The sequence below is a fragment of the Oncorhynchus gorbuscha genome, linkage group LG06 (assembly GCF_021184085.1).
Source record: "Oncorhynchus gorbuscha isolate QuinsamMale2020 ecotype Even-year linkage group LG06, OgorEven_v1.0, whole genome shotgun sequence".
NCBI classification, from domain to species: Eukaryota; Metazoa; Chordata; class Actinopteri; order Salmoniformes; family Salmonidae; genus Oncorhynchus; species Oncorhynchus gorbuscha.
The window spans coordinates 20,648,568-20,668,349 of record NC_060178.1 but is presented as its reverse complement, the minus strand read 5'-3'; the positions used below and the strand labels follow the sequence as shown (position 1 = coordinate 20,668,349).

The window sequence follows — 19,782 nt, the reverse complement described above, 5'->3', positions numbered from 1 at the left end:
TCCCAATAATGTTTGGTTGTGATAAAGCCTGGAATCAAACCAGGGTCTGTAGTAACTCCTCTAGTTTTGAGATGCAGTGCCTTAGACCGCTGCACTACTTGGGAGCCCCAGCATATAATGACATTCTAGACAATACCGTGCTTCTAACTTTGTGGCAACAGTATGGGGAAGGCCCTTTCCTGTTTCAGCATGACAATGCCTCCATGCACAAAGCCAGGTCCATACAGAAATTATTTGTTGAGATCGGTGTGGAAGAACTTCATTGGCCTGCACAGAACCCTGACCATAACCCCATCGAACACCAGACCTGACCGCACAACATCAGTGCCCGACCTCACTAATGCTCTTCTAGCTGACTGGAAGCAAGTCCCTTCAGCAATGTTCCAACATCTAGTGGAAAGCCTTCCCAGAAGAGTGGAGGCAGATATAGTAGCAAAGGGCGGACCAACTCCATATTAATGCCCATGATTTTGGAATTAAAAGTTTGTTGAGCAGGTGTCCATATACTTTTGGTGATGTAGTGTAGTAAGAGCTCATGCTGTGTCTTGACTATATTGTTAAAATGTCTGCATAATGAGACAATCTGATTTGTAAATCCACCTCAAGCATACATTCAACTAAGGATATTGTTTCAAATGGAGCAAAATTAAATGCATATAAATATATATTTGTCTATACATTGTAGATTTTAAATCCATGACAATGTAAGTTTGAAGTTTAGAGTGTATTGTAGTTGAGCAGAATGAAGAGCTGATATTAAATCTTAATGTATTTTCAAAATGAACTCAAATTGGACTGTCAGATTTGCCATTAGAGAGGAAAGCTTAACTTAAACAAGAACACAGGCTCAGAAAGAGAAAGAAAGACCGATGGGGTCAGTTGTAGGCTTAATTATCATTACGTATTTAGTGGACATTAAGCTGTCAGTCTTTGTTGCATCCCATTTTGATGAAATTGAAACATTTGACAAAGGGGTACAGTGGCCTAAAATATTGATATTGTTCCTGTTTTTTTATATATATATATGCGGAAGGAAGTGTCTTTGTTCATTACCCAGATTCATTATTTCTTTTCAAATGGGAACGTGTGGATGGAATTTATGCCACTGACTGTCCTATTGAAGTGTTCTTACTGAATGGTCATGTGGCTTCACAAAGCAAAGTCTATGAAGACGGGCACTGTCTCAAACAGTAATTATGCAACTGGTTTTGAATGTAACATTCAAATGTGGATTGCCTTCATTTTCAAGTACATATCCAGGTTTTGTCCGTCGGTTCAATGTTATTATTTTCTCTTCATTTCAAACGTTCCATTCTATTCTCTGCATTCGTCCATGTGGTCGTCAATGTGCAGCTACATTGTCCTGACATGTTATTTCGGAGTTTGTGTTTGAATGGTCTGAAAAAACAAGTGTTAATTCCTGTTGTAAGTTAATATCATGGCTTCAGACATGGTATAGCACCGACCTCTAACCACAGAGGCAGAAATGTACATTGTTACTTGTTGGTCATAGTATTGAGAAGGATTTTAAGTTTACTTTGTAGAAAGTGAGGAAAAGAAAAGAAAAAGACAGTTTCAAATCAATAGTGTGGCCTTTTCATTCTCAAGACTAAAGATGTCATTACTGGAGAGTGATGCCTTATCAGTGCCTGAACTTGTATTTTCATTAACTATAAAGACAGTTCTTTTTTTAAACCATAACATTTCATGTATCGCCAAGATTAGAGGTACATTGGATGAACCACCCCACCCCTCCCTTTTCACTTTTCAGGAAGAAGTTGAACATTTAAAAAAATAAAACATTCTATGTATCTAGATAAATAAACATTTTAACTTTATGTAGATCTCTTGTTATTTTTTATTTTTTTATTCAACTGGATTTGACCATACTACTGTTATGTTGTGGCTGTAGGTTCAAGTCCTGGTTGTGTTTGTCTGTTTGCTCCCCTATTGATAAACCACTCAACACTACTGGGTTCTAAGATATGATGGATTCTGCCCTTGTGATCTGCTTTTCGAAGCACCTCAAACTGTCAATATATATATGGCTTCAGCTTTGAAGTGGGGGGCTGTGTTGTTTTGAGCCATGACAACTGGAGCTTTTTGTCACTAGAACTATCATTTCTGTGTAAAAGAATAAGTCTCCTCCATTTACTTTGAGATCTTTTTTTTCTGATATCAATCTCCTTATTGACTTTGACAGTGACTTATTGTAAGGGGTATTGATGTACCTCTTCAGAGTTGATTTTGAATATTTGTTTCTCTACTATTACAAGGTGAAATCTGTGTAGGCCTACTAAATATTGCGGATTTGTTCTGAGAGAGAAAATTTACTGATCTGATGTCATTACGTATTCTGTGAACATCCCACAATGACAAAATGTACAACCTGTATTCTGAAGTTGTTGGATAGGGGGAAAGATGGAGGGGAGGGTCTTTTCTGTGTGTCGACCTGAAAATTGAAACCGGCCCTGTTTGAATACTTAGAAGTGCGTCCATCCCGCCTCGCTTAATGACATGACTGGATAGTGTGAGTTGTATTGTCAACCTGTTTCAAATCTGACATGAATATAACTTTATTTGATTTAATTTCTTATATGAAATAACCTTGCTTTCACCTACAAAATTATTTCAGACAATAGATCAATTCAAGGAGGAGGGCACTACTTTTTTAAAATTCAAGTATTCAAATGGGGCCACTCACTCACTGCTACAAAGCCTGGCATCTTACACTTGCAGCGAGGACACAATCAAGACTGAGCAGTGTTTTCAGAGTGCCTCCAGTCCCGGTCTTTATTATAAATTTTTTTATATATAAAGTAGTTATTGAGAACTGTCCTGTATATAACAGTAATGTAGCAATAAATGTGCCATTTTTAATAACAGAATTATACCTTTTTCAATGTCTGGCTTTTGAATCTTGTAAACATGAAAGGAAATAAAGGAAAACATTGTAATAAAGGGTTTATCATAGCTTGGCAAATGAATGTCTCCTCTCAATGATCTCCCATTGGTGAGAAAGTATAGACCACAAGCCCTAACTACAGTTTTCCAAATGGTTGAACTTGGTCTTCAATGTGATGTCTCTTAAGCCCAGACAAAGATCATGTTATATACTAATCAGCCTCTTCCTCTCCAGCTCAGATTTAAAAATAAAAAAAATCACATTGAAGATTTAGCCAAATGAGGCAGTCATAAAACTAGAATCTAATGGCATTGATTGATAGGGAAATATTGACCATCTCGTACCCCACTGTAAAATGAGCACTAAAACAACAATCATACAAGCCATTCGCTATCTATAAATCAAGGCCTACTCACAATTCCAGTATGACTATCTGTACACAAGATTATGTATCTAATATATATGATTTTTTTTTATAGCTATATGTTGATTTAAAGGAAATTGTGGCTTAAATAGTAGCCAATGCCGTAGTATTGGTATAGTCTTTGTAGCGTATGTATTTGACAACAATGGGTCAACTCAGGTTAGCTATCAAATCTCATTGTTATTCAAATGATAAACTAAACTGTACAAACAATTGTCACTACCTAATATTTTAAGAAACATTATTTTACGATGTTTATACTATTTGGAAATACTGTATTCCTTATGATGTATTTTGGAAGCGTTTTAACACATGAATTTAAACAGACATTCCCGAGGTCCTACAAAGCAGCAGCCATCTGCGACGGAGGTGAGAATGGTGCAAGTGATAAACGAGTTAATTGGGGCAAAATACATTGCCATCGCCAGGACGTGGTAAGTTTAAGTCTGTATCATAACTTTGAAGATTTATTTGACTTTAATAAATAGATTCAGAAAACCGTCCAATGTGTCTCCATGAGCCATCACTCCGTTGGCTAGGTGTACTGATCTAGCTAGCTAACGTTACTATCAGGCCTCTGATTTAATTATGGCCTCAGTATTTACAAATTCCACCGTTTTGGAGTTTGTTTACTGTTACGAGTAGGGTCACTGTTAGCTAGCTACTGTAAATACCTAGTTAACGTTAGTTCCATAACTGAACAATGAGGCAGATGTTTCACCGGATGTACACATCTGAAGCATCCGGTTGGCGATTTTTTTCCGCTTGCCGCCAAATATAGTGATGCGAGGAAGCCCAGGGGCCGGCATTGAGAGAAGATCGACCTAGATGGATATTGGATGATATTCTGCAAATGTTCTTATCGATTAAACATGTAATCTCAATACAGTTTTCTATTACGAACATAGTGGAGTACGTTTTGCAGACTTTACTCTTTGCCAGAGTAAAAAAAAAAAAGCTTTGTTTTGGAGTGCAATTAAACATTGTTGTTATTGCACGTGCATTTCACAGAGTAGGCGTTCCCTAACGGAAATATGCAAATTCATGCTAGAACGTGCCAATAGGATCTCGCTAGCTCCTGCTTGGCTCTCCCACTCTGCTTGTTCTGCCCACTGATTAATTTGCTCCAATTGGAAACAACAGGTTCCATCTTGTTAACATATTTTGGTCTCTCTTGGAACAATTACCAACCAAGTGATTTATGGCCCTCATTAGCAACCTATTTTGAGTAACTTCCATCTTTATATCTAAGAAATCATTTCTCCCCCATCCAAGTCTTCGGTTCTAGTCAGGAATGCCAGTAGTTTACAACATGAGCCTTATATTCTTATCTGTCTAAATAACTTTGGCTTTGATTGTCAATAAAAGTGTGACTATGACCGTGTGAGAATGACCACTGTTTTTGATTTGGCAGGCATTTCAATACAACTTACACCACTTAGTGATCTCTAGGTTTAGGGGTCAAGGGGTTAAATACTGGGAGGAAAAGATGATGTTGGGACTTGACAGCAGTAGTGAAAACTCCTGTAGTAGGATACTTGACTTCAAATATCTCCTCATGTTATCATTTGTCCAGGGTTCCCACAATGGTTGGTTGGGGATCAGTGGGAGGAGTTGCCCTTGTCCACTTCATGGATTGGAGGCTGATCTTGGATTGTGTCCCCTAAATCAACGGAAAGTTCAAGGACAACTAGTCACCTCTGGCTCAGAATTGTGAACATAAAGCAACTGAACAACCCTTTCCGGGCCGGTAGTTGGATTGGAGGCTGATAGCTATTGAGTGGCCAACAGATGGCACTGTCGTTAAATAACTTTTCAGTTGTCCCCTAAGAATATAGGCTAGCAAATGAATGAATAAATTACTGGACCGCTAATGACTGGACTGTGTGTCTGTCTGCAGGACTACAACTTTGGGAAGGGAATGGTGGAATGCTTGCTCTTTCTGCGTTGCGAAAGTGTGATGCCCTGACACACCTATCATTCAGGGCTTGTAGAAGTTTTCCCAAAGGGATGTCTAGTTAGATTGAATGCTGTTTTGTTCCAATGTCATTTTATGTGAAAAAATATTTAATTTACTTACTGTCTGTCAAATTATTCTATACATTTCCAATCATTCCAAATATGTTAATGCAATGTTACCTGTGTGTGAAATTGTTATTTTGAGAAAAGGCTCTCAAAAAGTTGGTTCTTAATGCATAAAGTACTTGAAATCAAATGTTATTGGTCACATACACATGGTTAGCAGATTTTAATGCGAGTGTAGCGAAATGCTTGTGCTTCTAGTTCCGATCTAACAAGTAATCTAACAATTCCCCAATGACCAAGACATTTGATGGGGGGGGAGGGGCTTTAAATATAGTATGTTTTTCTTTTGTTGTTAACATACATACAGCACCAAATAAGTTAATAGTGTTTTTTGAATAGCATTTCATGCAAATAAATTGGTTTAAGTCATTAGTTAGGTTACCATCCAATTGGTGACAGATTTCCATGTGAATATGCTGAAATCGGAATAAAAACTATACGCACATTTTCCCACCAAAGATGTTGTGCGTGATGAGGAACTGTACGTAAAACAAGTACTTTGTGGTTAAATTCCAATTGACCGGATAAAAAAAACTAGTTTAATGGGTTTCTATTGCATTTTCAACTCAACTGATTGTTTTCTCACCAAAACATGTGGGTTATATAGTGAGTGTTAAAAAAAAAAAAAAATTAACCAGGTAGGCTAGTTGAGAACAAGTTCTCATTTTACAACTGAGACCTGGCCAAGATAAAGCAAAGCAGTGCGACACAAACAACAACACAGAGTTACTCATGGAATAAACAAGTGTAAAGTCAATAACACAATACGGTGTGTGCATATATATACGGTGTGTGCATACAGTGTCTATATACGGTGTGTGCATATATATACGGTGTGTGCATACAGTGTCTATATACGGTGTGTGCATATATATACGGTGTGTGCATACAGTGTCTATATACGTTGTGTGCATATATATACGGTGTGTGCATACAGTGTCTATATATGGTGTGTGCAAATGGCATGAGGAGGTAAGGCAATAAATAGGCCATAGTAGCGAAGTAATTACAGTTTAGCAAATGAACACTGGAGGGATAGATGAGCAGATGATGATGTGCAAGTAGAAATACTGGTGTGCAAAAGAGCAGAAACGTAAATAAAAACAATATGGGGATGAGGTAGGTAGATTGGGTGGGCTATTTACAGATGGGCTATCTACAGCTGCGGCAATCGGTTAGCTGCTCAGATAGCTGATGTTTAAAGTTAGTGAGGGAAATATAAGTCTCCAGCTTCAGCGATTTTTGCAATTCGCTCCAGAGTGTGCCCACTCTAGTATTAGCACCTGTGCTCTGGCCAACAGCTCGCAGATACAGTGCGGGTTTAGCCTACATGATGAGATTATAGACAAAAGAGTGATATTTTGTATTTGTCAAACGGCAGTCAAGCATCGTTCATGTCACCAGAATAGGACCTTCAACATTTATTGGAAAGGAGCATCAAGCTCATACTGTGCGTTTTCACCACCCTGTGAAGTTATTATATCTGTAGCCTACTAAACTGCATGGTTTCCTGAATCGTAGTGGGAGGACCATACATCATGTCATCGTGTGACTCTTAAGTTTACTTATATTATGGTTATATCAATATTTGTGCATAAAGACATTTCTACTGCAATGATTTGCATAATTATACTGAAGAAAAATATAAACGCAACATATAAAGTGTTGGTCCCATGTTTCATGAGCTGAAATAAAAGATCCCAGAAATGTTTATTTCTCTAAAATGTTCTGGGATCTTGTGTTTAGTGAGCATTTATCCTTTGCCAAGATAATCCATCCACTTGACAGGTGGCATATCAAGAAGCGGATTAAACAGCATGATCATTACACAGGTGCACCTTGTACTGGGGGCAATAAAAGGCCACTCTAACATGTGCAGCTTTGTCACAAAACATAATGCCACAGATTTCTCAAGTTTTGACAGAGAGTGCAATTTGCATGCGGACTGCAGGAATGTCCACCAGAGCTGTTGCCAGAGCATTTAATGTTAATATCTCTATCATAAGACTCCTCTGACATAGTTTTAGAGAATATGGCAGTACGTCCAACCGGCCTCACAACCGCAGACCACATGTAACCATGCCAGCCCTGGACCTCCACATCCGGCTTCTTCACCTGCGGAACCGTCAGAAACCAGCCACCCGGACGGCTGATGAAAATGTTTACGGAAGAATTTCTGTACAAACTGTCAGAAACAGTCTGTAACGGCTGTTGGAAGGGGAGGACCAAGGTGCAGCGTGGTATGTGTCCATATTTATTTAATGAACACAGCAATCACAAAGAGAACGACCAAAACAGTTCTGACTGGTGCAGACACAACAGAAAACAACTACCTACACCCATAGTGGGAAAACAGGCTGCCTAAGTATGGTTCTCAATCAGAGACAACGATAACCAGCTGCCTCGGATTGGGAACCATACCAGGCCTAAACATAGAAATACAACACCTAGACATACAACCTAGAATACCCACCCACATCACATCCTGTCCTCACCAGGGTCTTGACCTGACTGCAGTTTGGCATTGTAACCGACTTCAGTGGGCAAAAGCTTACCTTTGATGGCCACTGGCACGCTGGAGAAGTTTGCTCTTCGTGGATTAATCCCGGTTTCAACTGTACTGGGTACATGGCAGACATTGTATATGCTGCTGTGTGGGCGAGTGGTTTGCTGATGTCAATGTTATGAACAGAGTGCCCCCATTGTGGCAGTGGGGTTATGGTATGGGCAGGCATAAGCTACCGACAACAAACACAATTGAATTTTATCGATGACAATTTGAATGCAGAGATACTGTGATGAGATCTTGAGGTACATTGTCGTGCCATTCATCCGCCCCACGTCTCAAGGATCTGTACACAAATCCTGGAAGCTGAAAATGTCGCAGTTCTTCCATGGCCTGCATACTCATCAGACATGCCACCCATTGAGCATGTTGGGGATGCAATGGTTCAACGTGTACGACAGCATGTACCAGTTCGCGCCAACATCCAACAACTTCGCACAGCCATTGAAGAGGAGTGGGACAACATTCCACAGGCCAAAATCAATAGCCTGATCGACTTTATGCAAAGTAGTTGTGTTGTGCTGCATGAGGCAAATGCTGGTCACACCATATGCTGACTGGTTTTCTGATACACACCCCTACCTTTTTTTAAGGTAACTGTAATCAACAAATGCATTTCTGTATACCCAGTCATGTAAAATCCATAGATTAGGGCCTAATGAATTTATTTCAATTGACTGATTTCCTTATATGAACTGTCACTCAGTAAAATCTTAGAAATTGTAGCATTTTGTGTTTATATTTTACTTCAGTATAATTTTACAGATGCAAAAAGATCCCACCATGTCGAACGAACAAATGATGTCACCATTTATAAAATTGTACCAAAACATTTCCATCACAGCTTTTAATTCAGGATGACTTTATTCGCATAAACTGTGAATGGAAATGTGGTTAGTGAGAGCAAAATTATTATTTGTAAAATAGTCTTTAAAATATAATTAACACAATAGTTTATCCAACTGAAATACAAATTGATATTTGCAACAATTGAAGGATCCGCCCTTTTTTTTTTCAGCCAAAAATGACACACCCAAATCTAACTGCCTGTAGCTCAGGCCCTGAAGCAAGGATATGCACATTCTTGGTACCATTTGAAAGGAAACACTTTGAAGTTTGTGGATATGTGAAAGGGATGTAGGAGAATATAACACTATAGATCCGGTAAAAGATCATACAAAGAAAAAAACAACCATTCTTTTGTATTTTTTTTGTACCATCATCTTTGAAATGCAAGAGAAAGGCCATAATGTATTATTCCAGCCCAGGTGCAATTGAGATTTTGGCTACCAGATGGCAGCAGTGTATGTGCAATGTTTTAGACTGATCCGATGAACCATTGCATTTCTGTTCAAAATGTTGTATCAAGACTGCCCAAATGTGCCTAATTTGTTTATTAATAACTTTTCATGTTCAAAGTTGTGCACTCTCCTCAAACAATAACATTGCATTATTTCACTGTAATAGCTACTCTAAATTGGACAGTGCAGTTATATTAACAAGAATTTATGCTTTCTGCCAATATCAGATGTCCTGGGAAATGTTCTTGTTACTTACAACCTCATACTAATCGCATTAGCCTACGTTAGCTCAACTGTCCCGTGGATGGGATACCGATCCCGAAGAATTAACACCATAGGGACCTCCAAGCTCATCACTAAACTCAGGACCTTGGGTCTAAACTTCTCCCTGTGCAACTGGATTTCCTGTTGGGGCGACCCCAGGTGGTGAGGGTAGGCAACAACACCGCCGCCTTGCAGATCCTCAACACGGAGGACCCTTAGGGGTATGTGCTCAGCCCCCTCCTGTACTCCCTGTTCAACCTTGACTGAGTGGCCACGCACGACTGCTACTTAATGATCAAGTTCGCTGACGATTCAAAACAGTGCTAGGCCTAATTACCAACAAATACAGCCTACAGGGCAGGGCGGAGGTTAGAGCCCTGGCGAAGTGATGCCAGGAAAATAACCTTGGGCTCAACGTCAACAAATCGATGGATCTTATCGTTGACTCCAGGAGACAAAAGAGGGCGCATGCCCCCATCCACATTGACAGGGCCGCAGTGGATGGGTTCAAAAGGTTCAAGTTCCTTCGACGTTCACATCATTGTGGTGTGAACAGCGCCTCTACAAGCTCAGACGGCTGAAGAAATTTGGCATGGCCCCTAAGACCCTCACAAACTTCTACAGACGAACCATTGAGAGCATTCTGTCGGGTTGCATCACCACCTTGTATGGCAACTGCTCCGCCTTCAACTGCATGGCTCTCCAGAGGGTGGTGTGGACAGCTCAACACATCACTGGGCCACGCTGCCTGATGCACACTATATCACACAAAACGCACACACAAGCTATCTCACACGCACACACCTTATGCTCAGGAAAACATTTAGTTACACACTCACACACTTTTACAACCAACACTACTGTTCCATGTTGTTCCATGTTATAGAAACATTAAACCACTCACTTCCCCTTTCACACAAATGCTGCATCACCTTCATAGCTTATTCTAACTCTAGATATAGTTTACCTTGTAAATTCCCCGGTGTACATATGTATAGATTGCATTTTGACTGCTGGAGTGCTATTTGAGTTGTTAATTGGATTCGTACCGCCATTCTTGATGTCTTGCCTTTTTTATTTTGTAGTATTGTTTGACATTTGACTGCATTGTTATGAGCTAGTAACAAGCATTTCGCTGCACCGCAATAACACCTGCTAAACAGTGTACGCGACCAGTAAACTTTGATTTAATTAGATTTTTTATTACCAGTCAGGTTTAAACTGGGAACGATTCTGTCTTTGAGCGGATAATGTCTTTCATTTCTATCATCGAAGGGGGAGGGGAATGAAAGAGGAGAAGGTAGAAGGGATTTAACACAGACTGAAAAGAGAGAAACCGAGATAGTATGCGAGATGGACAAAAACGAGTAAGTAACCAAAAAAGAAGACGAATACCAAGCTATATTTCTGCGTTTCCTGTCTGTGACATAAAATATGTTATGTTAGCAAAGAATTGTTGCACAATATATTTTTTTCATCGAGGGGTTTAGGTTCTCGTGTGGGAGGCGTTTCGGTGGTCTCGAGTGTCTGCAAACCATAACTGTAGGCAGTGTTATGGGATTCCAAATGTAGTTACACACTGTTCTTTCTTATTGGTGTTGCAGTGTTTTAACTTTTCTGAAAAGCAATGCATTTATTCAAAATAGGACGAGTAATTCGGTATTATTAGTTAGTACCAGTTATTCTCCTTCAAATGCAGTCATAGGTAGGCCTATGTAATTCGTGAGATATCTTAATAGTTTTATGCCTAATATTTGCAGACAACTCCTATAATTAACTTCGGCCTAGCTAGCTAATCAAAACTCCATTAAATGATTGTATTGCCTAGGCCTACTTTGTCCAATGACTGAATAAAAAGTGAGCATTGTCGTGATGAAAACGACTCCCACTGCATTCTCGAATTTCACCTATAGTCAGTGACATGAATCTTTGCCTAAATGATCTCCATTGTTGACGTTGTGAAATCATATTATGGTCATCTGTAGATATTTTTGGGATATATAATGCACAACGTTTGGAGCTAAGTTGTGTGACATGCGGTAGTCTACCGCACGCGACAAATCAATGATTTATGTCTTCGGATCAGGATGCAATAATGTGTAGTCTACATGTATTGCGGATGTAGCTCTCATTGGCAGACAGGTGGTGATGTGGCTGAGGTTACGGCGGAGGGATATTATTTCTGTACGACAAAGAGATACGGTAAATCGGGAGAGAGAGAACCTTGATAAGTGTGTGAGCCTAGATGTATGTCACATAGTAGGCCTAATGGACTTATTTGTATAAAACACGAATTTTAACCCCAAATATAATAACGTTAGGAGCAATCACTGAACACTTCAACGGAATTAAACTCTGGGAGAACATGGAGAAGAAACGGTGGGATTGCTCGGCTCTCCCCAAGGGCTGGCAAATTGAAGAAGTGACCAGAAAGTCGGGTTTGTCTGCGGGGAAAAGCGATGTCTATTATTATAGGTACTGAGCGGGCAGTATTTCAAGACGGCTAGGGCTGAATGGGTTTACTTGAGGGAGAGGGGGGTGACCAGGAGAAAGAAAGTTGGGGAGGGGTGTAGCCGATATTAGGCTACTCTTAGAAATTGTTGGATATGGAGCTTGTAAACCTATGTTTAGCCTATGTAGGCCTAACAGCCTGTCAATCAGCTGGGGAGCAGGCCTAAATGCAACAATTTTAGGCTATTGAATGATCGCATTCCAAATAGCCTAGCCTGAATCTAGGTCCATGCTATAACCTATATATAGCCAAGTCTTACCCTTTTATATGACCGGAGCAACAACCAAGAAACCATAAGCTATTCTTTTTTTAGCCGAGGTAAGGAAGAAGAAGAAGAGGAGGAGGAGCAGAGGCGAGAAAGGGGGGAGGCGGGTCGGTTGTATAGTTTGTGGTAGGCTACCATATACCGAATTTTCATTCTGTGGTGTGATGCACGCACGAAACTCGCAATTGTTGTCTACATTTTTTACATGAATTATCAGCAAGCACGAACGTTTCCATACTTTGGTAATCATTCAAAGTTTTCCATTTTTAGAAAATCATCGTGCATCAAAATAAACTGCATTAATATGCCTACTTATTTGAAATAGATATGCTGCAAAGTATCTGTTCGTTAAGGCGTCAGCTTACTTCAGTTCAACTGGCGCTAGCTGAACCGAACGAGTGTGCTTCGCATACTCACTTAAAAGACAATTGGCTTGAGAAAAGTGTCAATAGTACTGTTTGTCCTTTTTGAGACGCTGTAGCCACTATACGTTTCGAAATATTTATAACTAATCAAAGGTAACTCAATATATCTGTCATTAATTTGGACATTTTGACGAGCTTAGTTGTTAAATGTTAGGCTTACATTTAACTAAAATATATTTGCTGCAGTACTTTTCAATGAAAAACTGCGTGAAATCGAGTGGTCTCTTTTTCAATGACAACAAATACTTCATTGAAGAATCCCTACTGTTGACCAATCACTGACGAAGGGGCGTAGACCTCAGCAAAGTAAAAAACGTAACAAAATGTCGTCATAATATGTGCGCGAACTGTTTCGGCGGAGAATCATGCAGACACCTTTAGAGATGTTGATGGCCGGGTGCCAATATAATATCAGCACCGGCTTTTGTGGCATTATCACTTGTGTACAAGAGGATTACCAATGTAACCGATGTGAAATGGCTAGCTGGTTAGCGGTGGTGCGGACGGAAGCTATACTGTTACACCAACATATTAAAATAATAGACATATTTTCATTAAAACCTTTTTATTTTTATGAATTTATTCATACTATTTCATAATTCCACGATATCTAGTCCCAAAACAAATCTAGGGTTGCTACCCAAGCCAGCTGGTCATTAGTTCTACCTGTTCAGTTGCCAGAGACTCATTAAGTCTTCCTGTTCTAAATCTATGGACATGACCCAGTTGTTTGTTCAAAAAATGCCATTGCAATGATGGCTGGCTACGTTCTTATCCCTCGCTTGCTTGCTAGCTAGCCAATTTAAGTTTGTTACTCACCAAACATGGAGTTTCACTGAGAAACTCTCTGTTTACTCCCGTTATGGCTGCCATGTACTTTCAAAAAGGTCTGCCCCATAGAAATGGATACTCTTTGCTATAATAACCATTTATATTACTAATTTACCAAGGCCTTTGTCCACTTATTAAAGATGCAGATTAAATTGGGCCTGCCGTTCTGCCCACTTTGTCTAGGACCAGTGAACATTCACTCTGAAACAATGTTTTCAATTGAACTTTAGGAAATGTTGCAAAATGTATTGCACTTGATCACCCTGTTACACTGTATCCCAATAGTTGATTGATCACCCTGTCACATTGTATCCCAATAGTTGATCCCTACTACTCCTTATTGAACATATAAGTTATTTCAGTTAAGCCATCTTAAACTCTAAGGTCTATCATTTAAATGGCGAATTGGTTATACATTTGGGAATATGCTGCAATACATGAAAACTTATTCTACTGCTTAAATAGTTTATTACAATTAGCTACACACATTAAATTGGTCATAAAAATATGGATTGTTAAATACATGAATGAAATGCTAATGCAAAGACTCATTGTTCACACTCTGATTCCATACCATTACACATTAATAATCTGATGTCTGTGAATAGTTCATCCGTCTGTAGTCTCCTTTGCGGTTTTGGCTCTTGCATGATTGTTTTACATTTTCTCATGTCTACAGTTTGTTTGCAGCATAAAATGTGTTTGTTGCAGATTGTTTGTTGCTTTCCTGATCTATCTTGCTACTTTTCTCCTTTTGCTATCCCCTGGTCAGTTGTCCATATCCTCACACTGTGGTTTGTTGTCCTTTACCTCTCCTAGTCCAACCGGGAAGAAGTTTCGGAGCAAGCCTCAGCTGGCTCGTTACCTTGGCAACCAGATGGACCTCAGCTCCTTCGACTTCCGCACGGGGAAGATGCTCATGAGTAAACTGAACAAGAACAGACAGAGACTCCGCTATGACAACAACAATCAGACCAAGGTGAGAGGGCTGTCTCCTGAAATTAATATTTCCATACATGTTGGACACACTCTTCTAAATGACTTCACACTTATTTGCTGTCAAACCAGCAGTTAGAAATTAGAATGCTGAAAACCGTGTTTTAAGGCTTTCCCCAGGTGCAAAGGATAACTGACATATATCTAGCATTATCTAGTATTTGAGGAACATCTCTGTGGCTACGTAGTGTTGGTTGTCACTGTCAGCTGTTTATTTGTGCGTGTCTTCCAGGGCAAGCCAGACCTGAACACATCACTTCCCGTCAGACAGACTGCTTCCATCTTTAAGCAGCCTGTCACCAAGGTTACCAACCACCCTAGCAACAAAGTCAAGACGGATCCACAGAAAGCTGTGGACCAGCCAAAACAGGTAAACACAGCCATTAGCCTGTATGGTGAAACTGCAGTTACATTTGGGTTATATGCTTTTCTTCCTGAAGGTTATTTTGACTAAGGAGATACCAAAACTAAATTAATGTGCATTTGTTTTGTCCACAGCTTTTCTGGGAGAAGAAGCTTGGTGGTCTCAATGCATTTGACATCGCAGAGGAGCTAGTGAAGACAATGGACCTGCCTAAAGGTCTGCAAGGTAAGAGAAAGGGCCATGTACACTGAGAGTACAAAACATTAGGAACTGACCATGTGAATCTACATGAAGGATATAATCCCTTATTGATGTCACAGTACCCCACCGCACATTGACCCGGTACCCCAATAGCCTGTTGTATTTGGCTCATGTGACAAAAACAATTTGATTCGATTTAAATACACTTCAAACAGTGTAACTGAAGGGGAGGAGACAGGATAAAGAAGGGATTTTAATCCTTGAGGCCATTGAGACATGGATTGTGTATGTGTGCCATTCAGAGTGTATTCAGAGTGTGAATGGGCAAGACAAAATATTTAAGTGTGTTTCAATGGGGTATGGTAGTATGTGCCAAGCTCACCGGTTTAAGCTTGTCAAGAACTGCAACCCTGCTGGGTTTTTCACACTCAGCCGTTTCCAGTGTGTGTCAAGAATGTTCCACCACCCAACGGACACCCAGCCAATTTGTCACAACTGTGGGAAGCATTGTAGTAAACGTGGGCCAGTATCATGTGTGGAACACTTTCGACACTTGCTCTGACCAATTGAGACTGTTCTGAGGGCAAACGGAAAGAGGTGTTCCTAATCTTTTGTACACAGTGTATAATCCCCATTTCCCATTACATTTTTGAATGTCTTCTCACTTCTGTGATTGTGAACACCTGTCTGTCCTACAGGAGTTGGACCTGGATGTACAGACAAGACTCTACTGTCAGCGATAGCCAGCGCCCTGCACACTAGTGCAGCCCCCATCACCGGTCAGCTGTCTGCAGCCGTGGAGAAGAACCCAGGGGTGTGGCTCAACACGACTCAGCCCCTCTGCAAGGCTTTCATAGTCACTGACGAGGACATCAGGTACATACAGGAGAGGACATGAGCTCCAGAGTCATATTAGTGCTATGAATAATTGAATCTGTGTAATTAAGAGCTGATTTTGTTTCCCCATGCTATTTAGCTAAATTGCAGTCCATATTTCTAACAGTTGTTTTTGTATGTTATCTCATCATGGTGAGTGTAGGAAGCAGGAAGAGCTGGTGTACAGTGTGAGGAAGAAGCTGGAGGAGGCTCTAATGGCGGACATGTTGGCTCATGTGCAGGAAGCAGCCAGTGAGGGCGACTCACTCAATGAAGACAATGATGACATGGAGACTGTATAGCAGAGGTAGGCTACTGTTCAGAGAGACTGTATAGCAGAGGTAGGCTACTGTTCAGAGACACCTTTAATTTACGCAACTTTTAGGCATCATGATGCAGAAAATAAAACATCTACATTTATGCATTTTTTTGGATGTATTCCTTTTTCTTATTTTTTACCTTTTTATTTTGACAGGGAGTCGATGCTGAGACCAATGTCTCTTTCCAGATGATCTATGTTTAGCACAACAATACACATGAAAATACAATCAAAATCCTATTTTTCGAGTGTCGGGGGTCTCCATCTCTTCCAGTGTTTTGAGAACGGACACTAGTTGGTTTAAAAGGACGTTTAAAGTGCGTAGACGGCCAGCCTCCTGTTGTTGAAAGTACATATGCTGCTGCTCCTACTGTTTACTATCTATGCTGTTGCCTAGTCATTTTACCTATACCTATATGTACATATCTACTGCCATTACCTCGTACCCTTGCACATGGACTCGGTACTGGAACCTCATGTATTTAGCCAAGTTACCGTAACTCATTGTGTATTTATTCCTCATGTTTTATCTCTACATCGTTGGGAAGTAAACATTCCACTGTAGGTCTACACCTGTACACAATTGTATTTTATCTGTAAAATGAGAGGGTTTTTTAGGCTTCCACAGCATTTATGGGCTCCCACCAGTTTCTCAACAGATGTCAGTATTTTAATTTCAGAGCTGCAAATCATGCCACCCAAGGGATATGATATGACACATCTATAATTTGATTTACAATCTGTATTATTTGTTTAGCTATTTCAACCAACGTCTGTCTTCATCCTCTCTTCCAGGGAGATGGGGTGTTATAGAGTAGTCTGGATGGGTTTTTCAACTCCTTGTCAAATGACAATGAAGCCAGGAACCCTGTACCAATCCAACCAAAAGAACTGCCCACTTTCTACCCATCCCCTTCCACGTGCTACCCCTCTGAAGCTCTGCCTACCTACTGTCCACCTCGCCCACTGTTTAGCCTCTTCTGGCACCAGCCCCATGAAAGTACTTGGACTCAGGAATTCTGAATCAAATTGATTATTAGCTAAATTATCTTTCTTTTGAAAAAGATAGCATGAAATAAAATGTTGGCAGGGTAGGGTGAAAGAGATTGGTTTCATACAGTATGATGAATTGAGTGTTCAATGATGTAGTCTTTTTGTTTTGTAAGGCATTTTATGGATGTACTGAATGTGAGTTATATATTGTGACGATCATGTCAACCCATCCCAAAACATGTTTTAAATTCATTGGGATATTTTGAATTAGAAGTGAATTCATTTTTTTTCCCATGGGTTTTTCTTTCTGGGTGTCTAAAGCACTCCATGGGGATAGATGGACGATATTTTAAAAGGTACTTTGGCTTATTTTACAGGGCTATGTGAGAGGCTTTGGTGTGAGGGAACAAGATACTTGCCTAAATGATGATAATGTGGCAGGTAGCCTAGGGGTTAAGGGCGTCGGGCCAGTAACCGAAAGGTCACTGATTCAAATCCCTGAGCCGATGAAAAATCTTCCCATGTGCCCTTGAGCAAGGCACTTAACCCTAGTTGCTCTGGATAAGAGTGTCTGGTAAATGACTAACATGTAAATTATGCACTCTAAATTCTAACGCTTGTGTTAATCACAGGAGAGAGTATTAGTGAAAAATCATTGGATCATGTTCTCAAGAAAATATCATTATTGTTGTAATGTAGTCCATATAAACCCCTTACCCAGTACTTATGAGTCAGGCCATACTGTTCTGAGTTATAATGGGTATAACAGTTATGAGTCAGGCCATACTGTACTGAGTTATAATGGGTACAACAGTTATGAGTCAGGCCATACTGTGCTGAGTTATAATGGGTACAACAGTTATGAGTCAGGCCAAACTGTACTGAGTTATAATGGGTATAACAGTTATGAGTCAGGCCATACTGTACTGAGTTATAATGGGTACAACAGTTATGAGTCAGGCCATACTGTACTGAGTTATAATGGGTACAACAGTTATGAGTCAGGCCATACTGTACTGAGTTATAATGGGTACAACAGTTATGAGTCAGGCCATACTGTGCTGAGTTATAATGGGTACAACAGTTATGAGTCAGGCCATACTGTACTGAGTTATAATGGGTATAACAGTTATGAGTCAGGCCATACTGTTCTGAGTTATAATGGGTACAACAGTTATGAGTCAGGCCATACTGTACTGAGTTATAATGGGTACAACAGTTATGAGTCAGGCCATACTGTACTGAGTTATAATGGGTACAACAGTTATGAGTCAGGCCATACTGTACTGAGTTATAATGGGTACAACAGTTATGAGTCAGGCCATACTGTACTGAGTTATAATGGGTATAACAGTTATGAGTCAGGCCATACTGTACTGAGTTATAATGGGTACAACAGTTATGAGTCAGGCCATACTGTACTGAGTTATAATGGGTACAACAGTTATGTAGAATGGACCCTCTGTCACATGGATCCTCTGCTACATGTTGTAGATTGTATTACTTTTAACACTCCCTGTATAGGTGCTCACTGAAGTTGTTGGTTTAATGTTGGTGTTTCTAGCCAATGCACATTTCTCCCATGGCCATGACTTCAGTCAACATATTTTAAAAATGTTTCCAATAATGTGTCAATGCCACCACAACACATGCTGCCTCCTTGTTGTCTTGTTCACTGGGTGCCAGACAGTAAGCTAATATTTTTTTTGTTTGAATAAAGGTGAAGATTCTCAGTGTTGAGGAAATGAAATGAGCTTTAAACATTTACCTACATTTCTCACAAAGTTTGATGTATGTATGAAATGTCAAGCTCAATGTGATCCCTAACCCACATCAGCAGGCTGACTGCTCAACTGAATTGTATTGTGTTACTGAATAAATGCATCTATTTCAACAGTAGTACAGTTTCTTTGTCGGTGATTGGTTCAATGTCTATATATATATTGATGACATACTTGATACTCCAATGTCTTGTGTATCATTTGAATACTACAGGTGTTCCTGCAGTGCTGACAGGCCTCCACAGCTCAGGGTTAACTGCTGCTATGAATGAGACCATAGAAGAGAAAGTGCTTGTATATCCTTCCATCTCAATCACCTCCTCCTCGAGATGAACAGTTAACCTGGCTGCTCTGAGGTTTTCATTTCAGCCTGTCAGACCAGTGCTTGGACACATGATAAAAGGGGAAGAGGACACAAACTGTTTTAGACCTCTGCTTGTTGGAGTAACTTAGGAGTCTATCTACTCTGGACTTGGTCAGGGCCTTTGCAGACAGAGGCTTCGTGTCTGAGAAAGCAAAAAAAAAAAGATTCTGATTGGAACTATTGAGTTGTACACCAAGGTAAGCGTTTGATCCGGCATATCTGACTAGCTGACTAGACTTCATTTATTGACAGTTTGTTTTCACTGACGTGTTCTTGGTAGAAATGGATTTGATACCATGTTGTCATTGTG

The 19,782-nt window shown here is 40.0% G+C and overlaps 1 protein-coding gene across 5 annotated transcripts; it reads left to right on the top strand.

Annotated features, from left to right (window-relative positions):
• Positions 1-3,442: 3,442 nt before the first annotated feature.
• Positions 3,443-19,221, top strand: LOC124037661 (methyl-CpG-binding domain protein 3-like). 5 transcript variants are annotated; one of them, XM_046352595.1, is made up of 8 exons: positions 3,443-3,488; positions 3,656-3,763; positions 14,398-14,557; positions 14,807-14,944; positions 15,073-15,163; positions 15,838-16,015; positions 16,179-16,322; positions 17,130-19,221. In XM_046352595.1, exons 1-7 carry the CDS (start codon positions 3,460-3,462, stop codon positions 16,315-16,317), a joined length of 843 nt encoding a protein of 280 aa, XP_046208551.1. In that variant the 5' UTR covers positions 3,443-3,459; the 3' UTR covers positions 16,318-16,322; positions 17,130-19,221. The 5 variants fall into 5 exon arrangements, with proteins under 5 accessions (XP_046208551.1, XP_046208552.1, XP_046208554.1 ...); XM_046352596.1 differs by lacking the exon at positions 17,130-19,221 and adding an exon at positions 16,491-17,123; XM_046352598.1 differs by lacking the exons at positions 3,443-3,488; positions 3,656-3,763 and adding an exon at positions 10,742-10,912.
• Positions 19,222-19,782: the final 561 nt, after the last annotated feature.